General features: G+C 46.7%; 9 protein-coding genes across 9 annotated transcripts; 4 read left to right on the forward strand and 5 right to left on the reverse strand.

Moving 5' to 3' along the window:
• Positions 1 to 387: 387 nt before the first annotated feature.
• Positions 388 to 1,362, reverse strand: FSUBG_3815 (glucan endo-1 3-beta-glucosidase A1; the record flags this gene model as incomplete). The annotated part of the gene is made up of 2 exons (XM_036681737.1): positions 388 to 1,033; positions 1,085 to 1,362. The coding sequence occupies 2 exons, from the start codon at positions 1,360 to 1,362 to the stop codon at positions 388 to 390; spliced, it is 924 nt and encodes a 307-aa protein (XP_036540593.1).
• A 1,797-nt stretch (positions 1,363 to 3,159) lies between these two features.
• On the reverse strand, positions 3,160 to 4,227 carry FSUBG_3816 (NAD(P)-binding domain protein; the record flags this gene model as incomplete). Its single annotated transcript, XM_036681738.1, has 3 exons — positions 3,160 to 3,507; positions 3,554 to 4,128; positions 4,185 to 4,227. 3 exons carry the CDS (start codon positions 4,225 to 4,227, stop codon positions 3,160 to 3,162), a joined length of 966 nt encoding a protein of 321 aa, XP_036540594.1.
• A 919-nt stretch (positions 4,228 to 5,146) lies between these two features.
• On the forward strand, positions 5,147 to 5,963 carry FSUBG_3817 (3-oxoacyl-reductase; the record flags this gene model as incomplete). The annotated part of the gene is made up of 2 exons (XM_036681739.1): positions 5,147 to 5,257; positions 5,310 to 5,963. 2 exons carry the CDS (start codon positions 5,147 to 5,149, stop codon positions 5,961 to 5,963), a joined length of 765 nt encoding a protein of 254 aa, XP_036540595.1.
• Positions 5,964 to 7,324: 1,361 nt separating this feature from the next.
• FSUBG_3818 (DUF614 domain protein) lies at positions 7,325 to 7,908 on the forward strand (the record flags this gene model as incomplete). Its single annotated transcript, XM_036681740.1, has 2 exons — positions 7,325 to 7,612; positions 7,666 to 7,908. The coding sequence occupies 2 exons, from the start codon at positions 7,325 to 7,327 to the stop codon at positions 7,906 to 7,908; spliced, it is 531 nt and encodes a 176-aa protein (XP_036540596.1).
• A 392-nt stretch (positions 7,909 to 8,300) lies between these two features.
• Positions 8,301 to 9,669, reverse strand: FSUBG_3819 (cyclic amp receptor 2; the record flags this gene model as incomplete). Its single annotated transcript, XM_036681741.1, has 2 exons — positions 8,301 to 9,460; positions 9,513 to 9,669. 2 exons carry the CDS (start codon positions 9,667 to 9,669, stop codon positions 8,301 to 8,303), a joined length of 1,317 nt encoding a protein of 438 aa, XP_036540597.1.
• Positions 9,670 to 10,828: 1,159 nt separating this feature from the next.
• On the reverse strand, positions 10,829 to 12,175 carry FSUBG_3820 (uncharacterized protein; the record flags this gene model as incomplete). Its single annotated transcript, XM_036681743.1, has 1 exon — positions 10,829 to 12,175. One exon carries the CDS (start codon positions 12,173 to 12,175, stop codon positions 10,829 to 10,831), a length of 1,347 nt encoding a protein of 448 aa, XP_036540598.1.
• Positions 12,176 to 13,876: 1,701 nt separating this feature from the next.
• FSUBG_3821 (ec86) lies at positions 13,877 to 14,552 on the forward strand (the record flags this gene model as incomplete). The annotated part of the gene is made up of 2 exons (XM_036681744.1): positions 13,877 to 14,123; positions 14,428 to 14,552. 2 exons carry the CDS (start codon positions 13,877 to 13,879, stop codon positions 14,550 to 14,552), a joined length of 372 nt encoding a protein of 123 aa, XP_036540599.1.
• A 1,814-nt stretch (positions 14,553 to 16,366) lies between these two features.
• Positions 16,367 to 16,909, forward strand: FSUBG_3822 (phosphotransferase enzyme family domain protein; the record flags this gene model as incomplete). Its single annotated transcript, XM_036681745.1, has 1 exon — positions 16,367 to 16,909. The coding sequence occupies one exon, from the start codon at positions 16,367 to 16,369 to the stop codon at positions 16,907 to 16,909; it is 543 nt and encodes a 180-aa protein (XP_036540600.1).
• A 795-nt stretch (positions 16,910 to 17,704) lies between these two features.
• FSUBG_3823 (kinase-like domain protein) lies at positions 17,705 to 18,504 on the reverse strand (the record flags this gene model as incomplete). Its single annotated transcript, XM_036681746.1, has 2 exons — positions 17,705 to 17,979; positions 18,033 to 18,504. 2 exons carry the CDS (start codon positions 18,502 to 18,504, stop codon positions 17,705 to 17,707), a joined length of 747 nt encoding a protein of 248 aa, XP_036540601.1.
• Between the last annotated feature and the right edge of the window lie 1,219 nt (positions 18,505 to 19,723).

The following is a 19,723-nucleotide window of genomic DNA, read 5'->3' on the forward strand; positions in this document are numbered from 1 at the left end:
ACAATTGAAGCTTCAATTAAAGACACTGGTCTAGTTATCAGAACACCCTTCAAAGGTAGATTCAGGTGGCCGCATTGTAATGCTGTCTTGTAGGAATCTGTAGCCCATTGATAAGAGGCGACGCTATCTTATCACAGCATTATCAGAGCTTATCAGCTTATCGGCCATGGGAAGTATTTTTAGAACTTCCCGAATCCCGATCATCTTTATCATCAAGATCATATCATCCGACATATCCATCTGAGTTACGTTCTGAGTGAATGTGACATAGTCTGAGTGCATCGACATCTGAAATATGCTGATTGACCTTGGGAATACTCGAAGGAGGTTAGCTTTTTCGAAAAGTTCAGGCAAGATCGAATGTTGTAATTGTCGTATTTATCAGACTCAGTAGGTATTTCCCATCGGCGACGCAGTCCAATCATTCTCGAATCGGTGCCAGCCACCATATTCCGGCTCGCTTCCCATATACAGACTATGCACGACCATATCGTAGTATCCATCGGCAGGGGTCTTACCACCGCAAACATTACCACCCATAGCAACATTGAGAAGAATAGTCATCTCCCTCATTGGCCGTGTACCTTCTGGGATATCCCCCTTCATAACCGGCCTGCCATCAATATACCAGATCATTCTACCTTGACCAGGCTGCCCACCCGACTGGAGCCATGCAAAGTCATACCTGACTGGGCGATGCTGCATGTCGGGGATTCTGGTGCCGAGAACACGATGTTTGTGAGGTTCATGGTGATGACCCCAGTGCAGACAAGAGTGATTCTCAAGATCTCCATTCCACGTCTCCGCAATGTCCACCTCACCATCTGTAGGCCACGAAAAAGGCTCCTGGGGAAGAAGCCAGAATGCAGGCCAGATGCCCGTCGCGCAGGGTGAAGTGATCCAGGCGGTGAGAACGCCCTGATCGCGCGAGAGGGTCTGCCGACTCACCAAGCGAGCAGAAGTATACCGCTTCTCATGATCCCCAGAAGAATTATTCGCAACAGCTCTCAGTACCAGTTTTCCATCAGGAGTGCTACTTAGTTAGATAAAAGTAGCTTCTTAATATAGTTAGACTTGGACATACTGGAAGGCATTTTGTTGATCGGCGGTGTAGTACTGTATTTCCTGATTACCCCAGCCATCCGGGCCGTTTCCGATCTTTGCATCCCACTCTTGTGTGACGGGGACATCAGGCCGGAACTGAGGCTGCCAGTAGACGTGGCCAGGCTGCTGGCCGCCGATGGGTTGCTGAGGTGGAGGAGGTCCAGGCGGTGGGGGATGTTGTTGATTCTGAGCTTGCGGTTCACCGACTAGATTCTCGAACTCATTCTTGAGACGCTTGAGATGGTCTTTCCACGCCATGATGATTGTTCAATATATTGGAGTGAGGGGATGCACAGAATGGGAATGGTACTGAAGATTCTTCATGATGGAGAGGGGTTTAGTCAAGGATTGATATCGTCGAGTTGAGAACTTGGCATGACGTCACGAGCTTGCGTGGTAGCGTGGCTGGAGCAAGCAGCCAAGCCCAACAGCAATTCAATTTTCTATTGTATGATTGAGTCCCAAAAGTGAAGCTATCCAGAAATCATGGAATTTCCTAAATGAGTGGACTTTTCCGTGGGTACAACCCTCAATTTTTAACCCGAGAACACCGAGCAAAATGGCCAGATACACAGACCATTTCGCGTAACCAGAAACACGCTGAACCGAGAATCAAGGAATTGAAACATTCCTCGTCAGCGATTCCAAAAAAACCTCAGCAATTGGAGTTTCAAGATACAATCGGGCCTTATCAAGGTGAATATCAAGAAAAACCGGTGAATCGTTTAGAGATTGCCTGATGAGCGATCTGTGATCGGATACCGCGGTTCAGTTTTAGCATCCATCCATCCCCTGGCGATGGAAAGGGCGGAATCGGGATCCGCCGAGGCCAAGCATCAGATGGTTTGTGGTACCTGAAAATTTAATCCATGGCGAACTCCGCTGGAATAGATGATCTACATGCCATTCTTTGAGCCTCACCGTAGATGAACAAGATTAGAAAAGGTGATCATCTACGTGCCAGTAATAATGTGTGCTGTCCAGGCTATCTGTTTCACCTTTGAGGCTCTTGACGCATATAATGGCCTGACCGACAATTCCCGACAGTGAAAGAAACACGTCAAAACGCGTATGCTATCGCAAAATTTGCTACTCAGAAACTTAATTGCGTATATTTAATAATAGCCCTTGTTTCATTATTACATGCGCATCTCATGTTCGCCCACTGTATTCCAGCTCAGATCTCCTCATGGCCCGATTGCACCGCTTGATTGACGCCCCGGAAGCACCCGACCAGGGGTTCCAGACGAGGAATCATCGGACCACCAGACGGCCTCGAAACACCGCTCTCACCACGCGATTGACGGTTATCGATAATGCAAGATACGGGGGCATTTTTGGGTGAGATGATATGCTATATAATGAACGAGCAGTCATTCTAGATTTGGATATCATCACTGTCAAGCTCATTAATTACTGCTGATTGAATTGCACTGCACTAAAGTCCACTGTAATTTCAACCGTCGTTCCCAAGACATTCATCTTTCCCATCACCAAAATGCAACCAGTCCTCAGAGTCATGCCCACCGGCCAAAAGTAAGCCCCAACAGAACCCACCGAGTCTTCCCATTCTAACAACCTGCACCAGGATCGTCCCTCTTCTCTTAACAGTCGGCAGTGCCACTGTAGTAGGCGGATGCGTCCGAACCCAATTGAAGACGCAATCACGGACATTCGACAGAAAATTCAGTCAATACAACAACGCACAAAGCGAACAGGTATGAGTCACCTTTTGTGAGCAGCCCGAGTCATGTTTCTAACGCATTTGACAGACTATGAAAACTGTTATCCAAGAACTTTGGTTAGAGGCTTAGACTTGGAGTCTTGAAATTACGATTAGAATACTGCGGGCACGGTATAGACATCGGAATACAGGCTAGAATGGCGTTCTGGTTTGGGCATATATATCACGACATAATGACAATATCATGAAGAATTATTTAAACTTTTTTCAGTCCTGTGATGCAAAAAACATCTATTCAAGAAAGGGGAAACTAACGTGACCCGACGATCGAGTCGTCGCAAGTAGCCCAATGTGGAGCAGTTGGCCAAGGCTTAGATGGGCAATTCCTTCAGGTCCTCATGAATCTGTGTCAGAATGCTAGGATGCTTTGCTTTAAATCCCATAGCAGCAGCACGGTCGCCCTTCATGAGCATGTTCGAGCCAACAAGATACTTGACTTCTCCCTCACCAGCCTGTTCGAACTCAACACTCTTGGGCGCAGGGCTCGAGAAGATACCTCGCGCATGCATCATCTTGGCAAGCTCAGTAGCCAGATCCTTCCATGCAACTCGGCTAGTTTCCAGCATATAGAAACGACTGTATGGCGAACCCTGTGCGGGGCCTTGGGCTGCAACGTCGGAGATCTTGACGAGGAAGTCGATGAGATCTAGAATGTGGCACTGGAGGAGTCAGCGCAGGTAACGGATATGGAAGAGAAGTACGTACTGTGCTCAAGACGGCTGTTCCCTCGCCGACGTAGGGGACGTAACCCAGAGGCTTGGCGTTTCCAGTGATAAGCTTGTATCCCACGCCCAGGAATGGCGAAGAAATACTCGCACCACCGTAAACGACAGATGGGCAGACGATGTAAGTGTCAATAGAATCATCCCCATTCCCAGCTTCAAGAACAAGCGTATCAGACTGCCCATTAAACATCTCCTTATGAATAGCCTTGATATCATCTTCATTCGCATCATTCCAAACCTTACTCTCAGGGTTGAAGCTTCCTGAAGTTCCAAAGTCGATAAAGTTTCCTCCGCCGCTGATGTGAATCACGTTACCCTTGGTACCGCGGGACTTTTGACCAGCGATGATAGCAGCGACTGGATCAGCGGTAAAGGAGTTTCCAGCATTGACGGCGATGTCGTGCTCTGCGCTGGCGGCCTTGACCTTTTCAAAGTCGGAGAAGTCACCGACCACGACACGGTCTGCGTTGAGCTGAGACTCGGATTGAGGGCTGCGGACGTAGGCTGTGATGGACCAGTCTGGATGGGCTTGCTTGAGGGCTTTTGTGTAAGGAACTGAGAATGTTGGGTTAATAAACATGGTACAGAAGGTAGAGGATTTGTTGGCATACCACCCACGAAGCCAGAGGCACCGAAGATAATTACTGAAGGCATTGTGATGACGTTGATGTTAAGGGAGTGGTTGATTGTTTGGCAATGCAGGCTCTTGAAGCTGTATCTAAAATGGTTGATATACGAGAAGCAGCAATTTACTGATGTTATATACATGGACGCATGCCAGCAGAGTATGTTGCCTCCTCGAATCATAATCCAATCTGCATCTCACGCTGATACCAGTAACGTTAACATTGTTCAGCCAATCCACCCACGCCGCATTTACAAATGCACCAAAGCACATTCCAAGCACCATATCACCACTGACGCAATAACCAGCACGCCAACAAAACAACAATCCCCCAGAGGTAAAAAGGCTCAGTCATCTAAAGCCCCACAGATATCAATCTCACCAATCCCTATCGCAGGTCGTAGCAATTTCTAAGCCACTAGCGCACGTCGCTTTGTAACTCGGCACTCGGCATCGTAGAGAGTGCGTTAGTAATAGCTGATGGATCCCCTTGGGGGCAGGGGTCTTCAGACTCTGAGTGGACGCGCAACTCGGTCGCGTTATTCAATTCCTCCGTCGACCAATGTCTTCAGCCCTAGCAGGCTGAGCAAACTCCCTTTTGGGAATGGTGGGGAGTTTGAGCTGCTGCAGGTGGTCGGATAGATTACGGATTTTAGTGCGAGAGGATTTGGAGATCGTGAATTTGTGTTGGATTCTAGGGATATGACGTATAAACGTACCAATTAGTGCTTCGGGTACAGAATTGGATTCGGATGCTTGATAATTGACAGAGGGGAGGGATCATATCGTTACAATATTAGACGGAATAGGAGTTTGTTCACAATTATAAGAAGCGATCAATTGCCAGGACAAGAGACTTTATCATCATCACAATTCATTCCAACAACTTCATCACCTCTACAACATTATACTACTTCAATCACTTAATAAAAACCTAAAGTACTCACTATGAGCTCTGAAAAGTACCTCGCCGGCAAGACTGCCATCGTCACTGGTTCCTCCAAGCTCAACGGCATCGGTGCCGCCACTGCTTTGACCCTCGCCAGGCATGGAGCAAACGTGGGTTACCACTCTATTCTCATTCTCAAGTCAACTTACTTATTGTTTCTAGATCGTTGTTCACTACGCAACCAGCGCTGAACCCGCCGAGAAGGTCGTTGCTCAGATCAAGGAACTCGGCGTCCAAGCCATCGCCGCCAAAGCAGATGCATCCTCTGAATCTTTCGGCACCGATCTCGTGCGCGCAGCTCTAGAGGGCCTCAACACCAAGACCATCGATATCGTCATCAACAACGCAGGTATCGCATTTGGACACCCCGAGATTGCAGCCATCGAGACTGAGTCTTGGGATAAGATGTTCCATGCCAACGTCCGGGGGCCTTTCCTTCTCATCCAGGCAGCGCTTCCTCACATGCCTAGCGGGGGACGTATCATCAACATCGGTAGCATCGCTGGAAAGCTGGGTATTACACCACTGACGGTGTATGGCTCGTCCAAGGCTGCTTTGCACTTTATGTCAACTGCTATGGCGGGAGAACTTGCTAGTAAGGGGATCACTATTAATGTGGTTTCTCCTGGACCTGTTGCCACTGATATGAGCATGGAGGGTAACCCCATTGGTTCTATACTGAGATCTCACCAGTCTATTGCTAGGGAGGGTGAGCCTAAGGAGATTGCCGATGTAATCTCTTTTATCGCTAGCCCTGCCTCAAGCTTTATTACCGGGCAGGTTATTCCCGTTGACGGAGGTATCAACATGCCTTAGATGACTCGAGGTGCTCTCATGGAGACAATACTGTATAGGTACTCGCTTTGAGAATCGACTATAGAAAGTTTAACTTACAACATTTTATCGCTTCTTTGACGTGAACATGTCTATGGGGTAGGTATATATGCTGTTTGTAATTGTGAAATTTTGCATCTAGTGACCTGCAAATTATCAGGTATAATCTTTCTTTGGTCGTGAATTTGCTCAAGGCCTTCCGATTATTTGTGTTGCTCCAGAAATGAAGCGATATAAATAGATTGATAGACGATAAGAAGCCAAACCCGTTATCTTTCAAATCTTATCGGCTTTCCAGAATAGAATGATAGGCATCCCCCTCCCCGCAGTGGAGATTCCGCCTTGTCAGGCATCCCATCCCCATGAAACCTCATCCCTTGCCTTGAACTATCAACGGCCTCCGACTTATCCATTAACAGAATCAATAAGCGAACCAGGCACAGAAGAGAAAAGCTTTTACGGCCAAGAACTTGACAGCGATGAGTCACTTGGCCTTACTTTTGAGTCCAAGCGATTTGCAGTAATTGAGCGACAGTGCTCAGACCGCATTAGGCAATTGCCGACTCTCAGCCGCAGCGGAATAAGAGCGCTCGCTCTGTAGTGTGTGTCAGGTGAGTGGACCAAATTTCATTTAATTCTTTCGTTTTATCATCGGCTTTTGGCCAAGGCTATAAGTGCCGAGGAAACATGATCCGATATCTGGAATGAACTGGCATTCGTTTTGCGCTCAGAGCCTGGGGAGCTGTACGTACGTACCTACAGGCCCCCAAAAGAAGTCTCACTCTATCGCTGACACTGCCAAGTAGAGAAGCAAGTGAATGGGTTACATCTCCGTAATGAAAAGGAGCTTCTTATCTCTCCGTCACAAAACAACCAGCGCCCTGAGCTCCAAAGGCTTGTAGCACCGTGCATTAGCTCCCAACGATCAATTTCAGACCCAAATTGGTGGCGCCTCCACCAGCCCAACTGCCGAATCAAATGTTTCCAGCTTACCACAGGGCTGAACAACCTCTCCGCATGATTGCTCCGGCCGCTGTTTCTCATTGGCTGTCACACGCCCCGTGTCAAAGCTGTAATCTGCCAGAATGGTGATCAGAACGCCTTGATGCACGCTAGCATTATCAGGCATTTTTCAGGATTGCAGCCACTTTTGGGCCGTTGTGAAAATGTGATGGTGGGGGAGCTGGGGTAAGGTATGGAATGGGAAGCAAGTGATAAGTATGTGAGGGCCGCCTTCTGTTTCACATGGTCTTGTTCATCACCCTCCTTCACCGTTTCCCATCTTCTTCTTCTACACGACAAAACATTTCTCGTCACTCTTTCATCACTTTCCTACCATCAATATGTCTACTCCAGCTCAGACAAACGCCCATAACAATGGTCCTATTGACCACAACGATCTGAACGAGTGGAAGGACCGCTTCAACGACGTCCTCGCCCGTCCCAGCGAGCATGTCAACTCCAAGTCCCCCGAGTCTTCCCAGCCTTGGCAGAACAGTTTCTTCGGCTGCTTCAGCCCCATCGACCTTTGCGCTATCACCTGCTGCGTTCCTTGCGTGACCTTTGGCAAGACCCATCACCGTCTCCGAAAGAACGGTAACCTTGAAGGATACGAGCCCATCAACACCTCTGTATGTCCTCCATGCTCCTACACCTAATCGTTCCTAACATCTTGTGTCAACAGTGCCTGCTCTTCTGGGGCTCTACCTGCTTCGGCCTTCACTGGATCCCTCTCGCTCTGCAGCGCGCCAACCTCCGTGAGAAGTACAACCTCCAGGGCAGCTGCCTCGTCGACCTCGCCACTGCATGCTGCTGTGGTTGCTGCGATCTCATCCAGCAGGACAAGGAGGCCGAGCACCGTGAGGCTCACACATCGGCTCCTGCTGAGGGCTACAAGGCCAACGAGGGCATGACTGTTCCTGCCTAAGAGGTCACAACCTTTGCGCCATATGTCACCCTCGAAAACACAAAATCCTTTCGCGTTCTTCATCGCAACATCGATACCCCATCACGATTGACTAGAGGAATGGCAGACCGTGCTGGCTATGAGTAATGCATGGGCCAAACTCCTGAATGTCATATAATTAGAATGTTATAAAATAAGAGCCTAAGTAATAATACATTACTACCTTGTCCTGGCAGGCGAGTAAACAATTATAGAATACGAGGCCTGTGAAACACTGTATACAACAAAGTAAGAAGTAAATAAGTATATTATCAATAGTCGAAAAACAGAATCTCCAGGCATCTTTCAATATGTGTCTATCCTCAGTGTTGCCAGTGGTCTTGCATGCTATTGGAAGTTGCATTGTTGATAACTTAGTCAAGTCCAATTCGACCCTTTATCCTTGCAATCACGGGTCTGAAATATAGATCATTCAGCCTATCTCTAAGATAATGATTGAATCCATAAGTCAAGGCATTCGCAAGTCCGATAAACTGTGTTGGAGCTTGGAGCGCAACGTTGATTGTTTTTGAGTTGGGGTTTCCAGATGCTTCCATAAGTCGATTGATCAGCCCTGGTGCCCAGAGAAGAACATACATAAATGGGTATGCATTAAGTAAGAGCATTCGTTTAATCTCGAGTTCAACTTGGTCGTTGCTTGGACGCATGTGGAACTCACTTGCGTTGGTTTGCAGGGCACTGATTTGGCTGTGTTGTGATTGCCTTGGCATATGTGCTTCAGTAGATGGGCTGCCAGTAACTTCTAGTGGGGAAAGATCTGCTCCAGATTTTGATGCTGTCGGCCGATGGCGCATGAATCCTCCCTGGGCCTCACTCGGGCCAGGTTGTGTTCTTTCTCCAAACTCCAGATTTATCTCCCTGAATCTATTCTCCTTGGGTGAAGGAGGCGGATGGCTTTCTTCAAGAAACATTGCAGACTGGGACGCTGTTGTGTTCGGCTGCACAAGCTCAAGGGGATCAAGCTCAAATTCTTCGTGGTCTGTGACACGAACCCCGTTTCTCCTCGGGTTCTGTAGTGGAAGACAGGTGGATTTACGGCTTGCTGGGGCATTCTGTCGTAGCTGACGGGTCTCATCAGCTTTAGAACCAAGTGTTCTTCTTAGATAGACCCAGATATAGATGTAAATAGTAACTATACTGAATATGACAAAGATACGCCAGCCATGTGCCATGGTATATCGTAGGTCGGAGCGATTCGTTGCTATCCAGCACCAGTTGCCACCTACTGGTTGCATCTGACCCATAAATGTTGGTATGATGCTTGTAGCGAGAGGAAGGATGCAAATAGAAAGGCAAATGCATACTCTCTTTGTCATAGACACCGCAGGCATATAGATACGCCGCGTTACAGTAAACAGAGTAACGACAGCGACGGCCAGTATTGAAAGGTCAACTCCCTGTGCTGAGAACTGACCTATGAAGCCATTGACAGTACAAAGTCTTCCAATACTGAGTTCGCCGTTCTTGAGATGCCAGATGCCAGATGTAGAGTTATTCAAATTGTTTGCAAACTCTGTTGAATAGTTATTAGTTAAGAAAGACAATAAGGAGGACGTATTGCACACCGAAAAGCATCAACTCGAGAATAAGCATGTGCCGAAAGGTATCGATATGGTGGCGATAGATAACGAATGAAATAAGCACACTGGTAGTTGCAAAGAATGAAGTAACACTTCCAGCCAAAGTGACAGATGAAATGACTCCGTGGATGTCGAATGTCATTCTGGATATTTTCAGCGGACCGTGGGACTTGAAGTACCAAACAAGAGACTCTCAAACGTTCTAATTATTAAAATGGAACAAGCTTAAAGAACACGCTAGCTAGCTCGGCAATAATGAATGTACTAAGGTACTTGCTTAGCCTTTTAAATCTTCTGTAATAATTCTTTAATATCAGAGCTTCTGATTTATGTGTCATCTTATCGGTCCGACAACCAGGTGTTTGTTTCAGCGGAAGAGGCCGAGTGTCCCGCCTGTTTGACAAGGGTTGCGGTCTGTTTCTAGCACTTGGACAACTCGCTGAAATTAGGTCAGTTCACTTGCAGCCTTAGCATCAGGTGGGATGATATCATTTGCAAAAGACTGTGTGTTGGCATGTTAGGTAGAATTGTTACATAACGTTGGGCAGTCACACGGATGCTGTAAACTCTTGAAATATCAGTTTTCTCGTGGGCTCGGCACTTGGCTTCTGTGGAGTGATTGAACTTTGGGCAGATACATGTAGCTATTCTGTCCTGCAGCAGCACGCCGCGCCTATCGTTGCGGGTACTGTATAGAAGGTTCTCGAGATATTGATGCTGTCAAGCCCTTGACTCTGCCGTTGTGATAATCTCATTCCAGAATGCATGTGACATATCATTCCCAGCTAAAGAATATTGCGCTGCTCAAAGGTTAAGTTTTTATTATGAAATAGTTTGCCAGCCCATGGCGTCGCTATTATTAAATGCAAATCTATTACAGAATTTTGGACTGTAATACTGGGTTATGTGAAACTAACCAGCGAATTATATACTGCTGTTTCGCTATGCCATAACATTGCCTTACCTTGTCCAATGAAAATTTAACCAGCGTATAATCTGTCATGTTTCAGAAGAGATATGGGCTCGTTTAACACAGCCTCGACTGCCGTAAGAGTTACCGGAAGGATCGTCATCCAGGCTTCTTGGCGGAGATGCTGTCGATCTCCAAGTACCGAGAAAATTAGATGGAGGGTGGATATGACGAGGGTAATACCGGCGTAATGTACTGAGAAGTGGATTCAATATAGAAGATTTCTTGTCCTTCGCTATGTGCCTTGCTGGATTTGTGAGTCAATATCATGATGATTGAAATTAATGCGCTCGCCTACTAGCTAACAACGCTGAACTCAACAGAACGCCACTTAAGCGCTCTGACTCATCGCATATACAATCGCTCCAGTAGGCTTGTCTACTAGCAGGGCGTGTTCATTGGCCTCCCGATCCTCTTCGGCCAATGCTTCTTCTATGGCCTTCTTCTCCAAGTCCCTCAGTATGTCGTCATCGTCCCCCACGTCCCAATGACCCTTTTTATGCTTCAAGCCCTTGACAAGCTTAGCAATCTCTTTGAGCTGCATCTTGAGTATATCCGTCTCAACACCGGTGAGGTTCCCAAGTTCTCTCAGCTTATCTGGATCAGTTATGGCATCAAAAATCAGAGACCAGGATATACTGGCTAACGGCCCCACGAAAGGTATCAAGTTTAGTGCCGATCCAACAAGAGTCTTGACGATGTTCAGTAGAGTGTTTTCATCAGCAGGCTTGAACGCGTATTCTATCCCCTCGTTCTTAGAGATATGAGCATCCATCCAGACATGATAAGGACCGAAATCGTTACGGGAAATCTGGTGATATGGAGGACCACCATGTCCCCCAACTGAGCTGGCACCCAGGCTGTTCATGTATTGAAATGCAGGGTGCTCATAAAATTTCTGTTGCTCACCCCCCGTGATTGAAATCCCAAGAGGGAATTCAATAGGATTCATATCTCTCATGTCGATAGAGAGAGCGATCATTAGCTCGGCGATGCGTATATCCAGGCATTTGTCCTTGAAATAGTGCAGGCCCTTGTCACCCGACATGGTGTGACGTTCCCCCTTAATAAGGGCCATTGATTGGTACCATTGTGCATCGTTCTGAAAGCTCCCAGATGTAAAAGGGAGATAGATAGCATCGTGCTTATAGAAAAGCACCTGTGACACTCGGCAGAGCCCTTTGTAATACGGCTCTGAAAAAAGCTGAGGGAAATACAATCCTCGAACCGGCAGTGTCGTGTCAATGACAAGACGGGGGTAGCGCCGGTAGTCAGCCAGAGGAAAGGCAAGGGGTACAGCCTTGTTTGGGCCACGAATCCAACTGCAAGAATAATCGGTCGAGTGGAAAAGGGCCCGAGTACCACCAGACTTCCAACCACCATTCTCTTCAACGTGATACACGCTCGTGCTGGCATAGTACGCTATAGCATCTTTGAGTGGCTTATTTTTGCGGGTATAGTCTCCACGGGGGAAGCCTGGGTCTTTGAGGTCCTTTTGCTTCCAAGTCTGGTGATAGATGGCATTTGGAACGACCTCTATAAGAAAATGGGAAAAGAAGCCCGCTTCAGTACGCATGACTTCGGGAAGGGAGTCAACTCGCATAACTCCGCTACCCTCTGGTGGAGCAAGAGCAGCAAAGCCTTGAGATTGCTGTGGCGGTTCTGGTGAGCTGTTCATTGTTGTTGTTGAGGAGCTTAGAAGGCAGGTGGAAAGAAGTATTGAGAGACTCTGGGTGCAAGTTGCTGATCTGTGTCTGATGGGTAGTAATGAGTGTTCCAGCTACCTAGGCAACCGGAAAGTTCTTATACTAAGAGGTCGCCTTTAGTCAAACAACCCCAGGTGGTAGAAGAAGCGCAGTTAGAGTCCCAGGACAGAAGAAGAAAAGTAGAATGCCTCAAAACGTGCCGTCCCGCGCCATCCCGCGCCATGTCTTAGAAAGTTATTGTGTGCCGTGTTACGCTACTCTATACTCTCTGTAGGAATTGTCTTATGAAGGGCAAGATTTTCCGCCAGCGCAAATGACATGTCAACTCCTGACTACAGCTATTGGCATCTGGTTACCCGCTTCCACAGCTCAGTGGGGAACCAGACACTTGAATATGTTGGCCATTATCCCGCCCCGGCGATCTCTATGCATCAGAACCGAATGGGCCTCATCATACGCGCCGTGGCGTCCATGCTGCCTCGTTATTGCTCTCTGCGAACTCATAATTCCCAAGACAGTTGCATCTGTTCTTGGAATAAGAAAGTAGCAAGCTGAACTGCGACATGGAGGCATCGAGATCATGCAAATGTCCGAAACAGGATCCCGGTGCGGGTAAAAAGAAGGCACGAGGAGGCTTGAGAGAGAACATTATTGGACATTAGCAATACAGTCCACTGTTCTCGTCCTAGCCTAATAAATCCCGGCCAGTAACTTCAAGTATGAGTACCTCTCCCGGCGGCAGTATTCCTTTTGCTAAGATGCGATGGGGCGACATGGTCTCTCACTTATCTCAAGATTCATGGTAAGCATTTGGGCAGAGAAGGCAAAAATGGCTGAGTATGAGAAACGGTATATCATTAGTGGGACGTATTAATAAACAGGTTATTTCGGTATTGTTAAAGTAACCAAGATGACAGAATATAGTATACTTGTGCAATAAAAGCTGATGGATAGACAGGCGGTGATATAAGCTCTTAGCGACCGGTCTAAACTGCAAGCAACCCAGCTGGCTCACAACTTGAATGTTATACTACAATGCCTAAAATATAAAACCGCAAAATATTTTAAGAAACTTTATTAGTATAAAAGAGACAGTTGAATCCATCAAATACTAACAAATAGAGCGCATAGTACAAAAGTACTGCCCAACAAGAACAACGCCAATATTATCTATATCTATTTCTAGCCCTTGTCCTTCGATTCTTGTAGACAGCTCGGTATGATACATCACTTTGATCATCGTCTATACAAGGGCAGTGACTAATCAGAAGTATTTCGATGTCATGAAATGCTAAATTTAAATTCCCATTGTCAGCTGCCTTGCGATTGCTGGTGAGACGTAAACCGTTATTTTGGGTAAGACGGCTAGGACGGCTCAATACTCGAAATGATCGACACACCTATACGAGCCTGACCTCAGATTTTGCTCGAGGCGATTGGATAAGAACCACTTGAATTATGCCTAACTCTGTTAGAGAATTTAAGTACTCCTTAGCTGAGATTGTAGATGTATTTGGTCTGGTTACTAATATTAACTCTACTTGCTGACCTCAGATGCCTTCATAAGAGCATAAATATCGCCTGCCATCCATCCTTTATCTTTACTTTCTCTTACCATCATATGATAATTGTTTTACTACTCGCTTGCACTAAACCTTCAAACACCAGCAATCATGCAGTCCTCTATCCTCTTTCTGGCTTCTGCTATGGCCCTCATCTCACAGGCCACTGCTGGAGTGATATCTTCTCGCGAAGCATCTATCGCTAATCTTCAGATATTCGGCGACGATAGATGCACTGCCGCCGAAAGCATGGGCGATTTCAATCTTTATTCTGAGGATACCGACAAATGTCACACATTTCCCACGGACAAGGCGGTCAACTCCGTTTACATATCTTATATCAATAATGGGTGTGCAGGTAGGCATTTCCCGTGTCTTTGTAGCTGATCACAAAAGCTAATCAGAGTTTCGTCGGCGGCATAAAAGTCGGACTTTACAAAGATAGGACCTGTTCTACTGGCTCTGACAATATAGATTCAGGATATTGCTATGGCCGTTTTATTACCTATGGAAGCTACAATATTGTTTGCGTGTAATTGTACATAGCTTGCGAACTGTGAGATTGCCTCAAGCTACACTACTAGATATGATTTATCTTCCTTAATTTCTATCGAAGCAATTAGAGCCCATGCAGAGCGTCACTCATGCTATATTGGATACAGTCTATCCTCAAACTGCTGAGATTCGAGCCGGAAGTCTGACCAAGAATGGGCGGGAAGGTCTAGAACTACGTCTTGCTGTAACCAAAAGCTTGTCGGGTCTGAAATACTGTCAATGGGTACATTGAACGGTTCTTGTTGGAAAGTGCCCATGTTAACAGCAGCAGAGCTCTCTGACTGATTGGCACCAAGTGTCGTTATTCGATGGAGGAAATCTTTTTAGAAAGTCTCTGGCGGAGGTAACGCAGCGGACGGATCGGAGTCGAGGTCTGTAGTGTGTGAAAGCTGCTCAATTGATAATGACTTTACTTTCCTTGATGGTGGAGTCTTCGAAGATCTCTTCCGTTTCCTTGATCTCTTTGCACACTCGGAATCGGATTTTCTTCTCGACAACATTGCTTCTAGCTTTGCCTCGACATCTCTGCGGAGAAATTCACAGTGTTTGACTCGGATGTTGTCATCTTCGGTGCACTTATGACTAATAAACTTGCTCGCCTGTTTGAAGCCTTTGGAGCAGCCTGGGCAAATGTCGTCACACGGGCAATCTATTTCATTAAGAGATCAGTTAGGCTCAACACAAGACTGAAAAGAGACATACGTTGACCATAGTGTCTAATGAGCTCCTGCTTTCTAGAGAAAGCAGCCCCACAGCCCTTCTTAGGGCATTTGAATGTTTTTATACGTGCGGTGACATCTTCCTCTGAGCTATCCGGCTCAGATTGGCATATCGGGCTGTCTAATGTCGTTCCACGGTAACAAGTGCTGAATTTGAAAGTTTTCAGCTTCTGGATAAGAACGTTGAGTTGAGACTTTGTAGCGATGGAAGTTAGCAAGATTTCACCAAACGCGCCAAATTCTTACTTGGTGGTATTCCATGAGACCCAAGATCTCAAGATAGCCAATGTTTTCTTGATCCATTATTCCTGTACGCCTTTACTCAAAGGTATCATCCTTTAACCCCTCGTTACCCCGCAAGATTCTTTGAGGTTGCATTGACGCATGTTACACAAGATCGGAATAAACATAATCAACTCCGTACAACTGTTTTTCCGTCACCGCGCCGGTTTACGGTATCTTAAGTGAATGGACATTTTTCTGCAAAACTTATCATTACAATTGCTAATCTACAAGGCTTAATGTATCTGACAAGGTTGCCTAGTAGGCTGCCTAGTACTCAATCTTAAACTAAGTATCAAAGAATGCTGAGCCAATTCTATTACTAGAGTAGTATCAAGTAATATAGTTTTTTCTGCTTTGACTTGAACGGTTACTTTTCTCAACCTGAGGGATGGTTTCCTGTTTTGGTGTCTCCATCAGGTAGTTATAAGCGAGGCTCTACCTTGTGCTTCCAATGTGTGAGAAGCGCACAGGTATGCTGACGTGGGACCTGGCTTGCCAATCGATAACAATGCGGCTGCCTTTATCTACCTTTCTAGGAAGATTGCATGCGTCTTGCCTTGTAATTTCATGCAGATTAGTTCCGTTTGCGTTATTATTTACCAAGTCTTTGGCGAATCAACACTCCGCACCTCACGCGTGGTCCGTCGTAGGGTGCACTCGCACTTCAGAGCCTCATTTGATGGGTGCACTCGCACCTCTTCAAGGGCATATTTCTTGAAGTACCACTGTTGCGTCTTGGGGTGTCTCCTTTGGCTGCAGCGCATCGAAACTTGATTCGGTGCAACAACACTCAAATCTGGTTATCTACCATCAGATCACATGCAACACACCCAAGTATGAGATTAACTACCATTCAGAGACTTAATCCTCGCCACCCATACATTCATGGGTGGCTGGCTGAATGAATTTGTCTGTAACAATAGCAAATGATGGGACGACGAAGTATATAATAAACCACTTCCCCTTCGCTTTCCCTTTGCTTAAAGAGCTTTCGGACGACCGCAGTAGTTTAAACCAAAGAAACAAAATATCGCCGGCTAAGATGGAGGCTGGCACTTACGACGGGGATTCATACAACAAGCTTCCGTCTATCGGAGAAGCGGCTGCCGCATTCACTGCCATCAATGGCAATACTCTTTTGGACACGGCATTTCGTGACCTTTTCGTTCATCATGGAATGGACAGAACATTCGGACTCATACTTCTCCATCGCCATTTCGAACTCGGTGCCAATGAAAGACTTGTAGAATACAAAGGCACCTCTGTCCCTTGGTTGAACAACGAATTGGCCACCAACATCAGGCCTCATAACTGGTATCTCTCTTCGGGAAAAGTCTTCCCATACGAGTTCTATCACTCCCTATCTGAAGATGGCCCAACTCTTGACCTCAACAATCCAGATCAGCAAGCCTTTCTTGACCAATTTGCTAAGCTGCTTTCGAGAGAAAACGCCGAGAACCTCTTTGGCCTATGTCGATACCCGGGTGATGATTTCGAAGGACGGATCGAGATCACCCAAGGTCGCTCCAATATCAACCTGTCACACAAAGATGTATGCAAACTCATCTCATTCCTAATCCAATGAGCATCCAGCTGATGAAGACATAGTATCCAAAAAATTTGGATGATCGTATGTCAAATGCTGCTTGGTTTTTTTCCCCTCCACTTGTGAACTTCAAGTGCATCTGTCCTTGTTCATTCTCTGGCGGGCAGCACACCGACGATCACCGTGGACATGTCAATGTTACTTGAGAGCGAGGATGCGGAGATTTCCCTAACCGCACCATGCATCGGGATAGAGAATATTCGTGGTAGCTGCTGTATTCAACTACGTGTAGTTTCGCACTAGCTAGGTTCTGGGACTGACTATTTCTTGGGCAAAGCCCCCTGTGTCATACCTCGAATATGATTTAACGTTTCGTCATTGAATTCCACCCCCTTCTCTTTCATTTTGCCCAAGAATATTTCCAACTCGTCGCATATTGACAATGGCACACTATCCAGATCCACCGGTGGGTTCGTTAGGCCTGGAAGAAGCCATTGCCGATCGTCCATCCAGCGATGCATACCCTTGCTAGAGACGGACTCGAAAAGGAATTGTCGCCAGTCCACATTGCTATCGCACAAGATAGACAAAGTGAGGCTTCGGACAGAGTGAGCATTTTCCTGGTCAGCCTTAGAAAGTGTGGATGTAATATGCGAAGTAAACACCTGCCGATCTAGGCGCAACGTTGTGGATGGTTCGAGAAAGCGAGAGGAAAACCCGGCAATGTCAATGGGTAAGCGATCGTCGGGATAGCATGCCTCGATGCTTAAAAACCGAGGAAGCCTAACTGCATACTGACAGGGAAGAGCCCTAGCAAAGCCCCAGTCGATAATGCTAGTCAGAAGTATTAGCCCAGCGCCATGGCGTTCTCCAATAGAAAAGTACTTGCCCTTGAATGTTGCATTGCTCGTCAACTATAATGTTTGATGGATCAAGGTCCTCGTGGGATAAGACCATTGGATCTGCTGTTGACGCAAATGTGTTGCGGACTAAGGCTCTCTGAAGCAGGCAGCTCTGGGGGCTGATGTCAGGGAGTCCGCCGCGAAGAGCTCGACTGAGCTTGCGGTCGATAATATCTGTCAGAAACGTGACTGCATCGCCCCCAATACCTGAGCTTGTGTGAGAAAAGTTTGATAATTGTGGCAATTAGCCGCGGTCATACCTTGGCATTGGGTGCGCTCAGCAAGTTGCATAAGTATTTCCCCCATCTGACGGAGTAAACTGTCCCGGCTCTCGCGAGAACATGGGATGTCATCCGTCCACTGTAATGGCGATCCATGGATCCATGTCGAAACGATGTAAGGGTATGCAATGGGATTGTCGAACCCTGAACAATATCCTATCAGTCTTGGTGACCAAGAAAAATCACATCGCTCGAGCCTTTTCAAAACTGAGGCCTCCTCCTCGACGGTGTTGCTGATGATGTCTGGTGGAAGATTCTTGATATGGACCGGAACGCGAATAGCCCACGTTGTCTGGTCGGGAAACCCAATAGCGTACACCCAGCACTGTTTCCCAGAGAGTGGCGCCAAGTCTGTACCGAAACAGAACGACGCTGCCATGCCCTCCTGGCGTAAAGATTTGACCACTTTGAGGATGCCTTCGACGCCGACCCCATCGCTAGCGTCGCCCATCTTGGCCAAAAGTATAAGCGGCCAGCTGTGGGTGAGAAAAGGACGGACAAGTCAGAGCTATCGTTGTTTGCATTGTACGGTTTCGGCGCACGCGCCTACCACCTACGATTTCTTGTGCTTGCCCTAGGGCTCTCACACTGCATGCAAACTGGATTTCAGCCGTCGGCACAAAAGCCTTTCTGGATCCTGGATATTCTGGACTGTGTTTGCTAAGTGCGAGTGCACCCTACCGAGTGCAATTGCACCCATACTAGAGCTGCAACGGACCGACGTTACGGCCAATCAAAAGTTTGCTCGCCTGAAACATTTCGAACCTCACCAGCGTCAATGTCAACAACGCTTTACGATAAAATGGATAATATGCGGTAATGGTCTCTTGATAGAGAAAAGTAGCATAAGAAAGAAGCTACTTATAACTAAAAGATGTAAGTTCCTATGGCTCTTATCATGATATATCCTTCGAATGATTTAAACTTCTGTTTATAAGATATATAAGATTCAAGGTACTTTTATCTCATGGTTAATTATTTATATACTTAGTTATATATCCTAGCCATCTATCAGTAGGTCTATGTGGATAACCTTTAAACATCAAGAAGCTCGAAAGATAAGGATCAAGGGCCTCTCCGTTTCTGTCCGACGTGCAAGGGGAGCTTGACTCGTTCATTGATTGCATTGATCAGTGCACGTAAAGATAACGTCCACGAACGCGAGTAATCTTCGCACGTGGAATAACGGTTAGGAAGATACCAACGTCTGCCAACAAGGGCCCTTGTGCATTTTAAGGGGTGAAAAGAATTTTCACGTCAAAGCAACGCAAGTGAAACCTCCTGAATGATAGCAGAAACGCAGCTGAATGATCAGCCTGGGCTCCATCGCTGATTAGATCGAGGAAATGCTTGATGGGACTCCACTACATCCTTGGCATTGGGCTGATATCGTCAGGAAACCTTTATCTCTGTATATCTAAGGGAGAGAAATGGTGTAATTGGGCGTTTGAGGCTCAAAATGGTCCCGATGGTGCCCGGCAGCTAATTTTAACCCTTGGGTTGGGTTTGTTTAATCCTTGGCCGTTGGGCGGCGAAACGGAATGACCGCCGAGCTTCGGTCTGAAGCACTCCACTCTGAACGTTGACCGTGGTGAGACTGACAGCGTCCTTGCAACGTTATCTGAATAGCATTTTGTATGGTCAGACAAGTAGGCCATGCCTCGTATTGT

This window comes from Fusarium subglutinans (assembly GCF_013396075.1).
Source record: "Fusarium subglutinans strain NRRL 66333 chromosome Unknown NRRL66333_c0000033, whole genome shotgun sequence".
Taxonomy (NCBI): domain Eukaryota; kingdom Fungi; phylum Ascomycota; class Sordariomycetes; order Hypocreales; family Nectriaceae; genus Fusarium; species Fusarium subglutinans.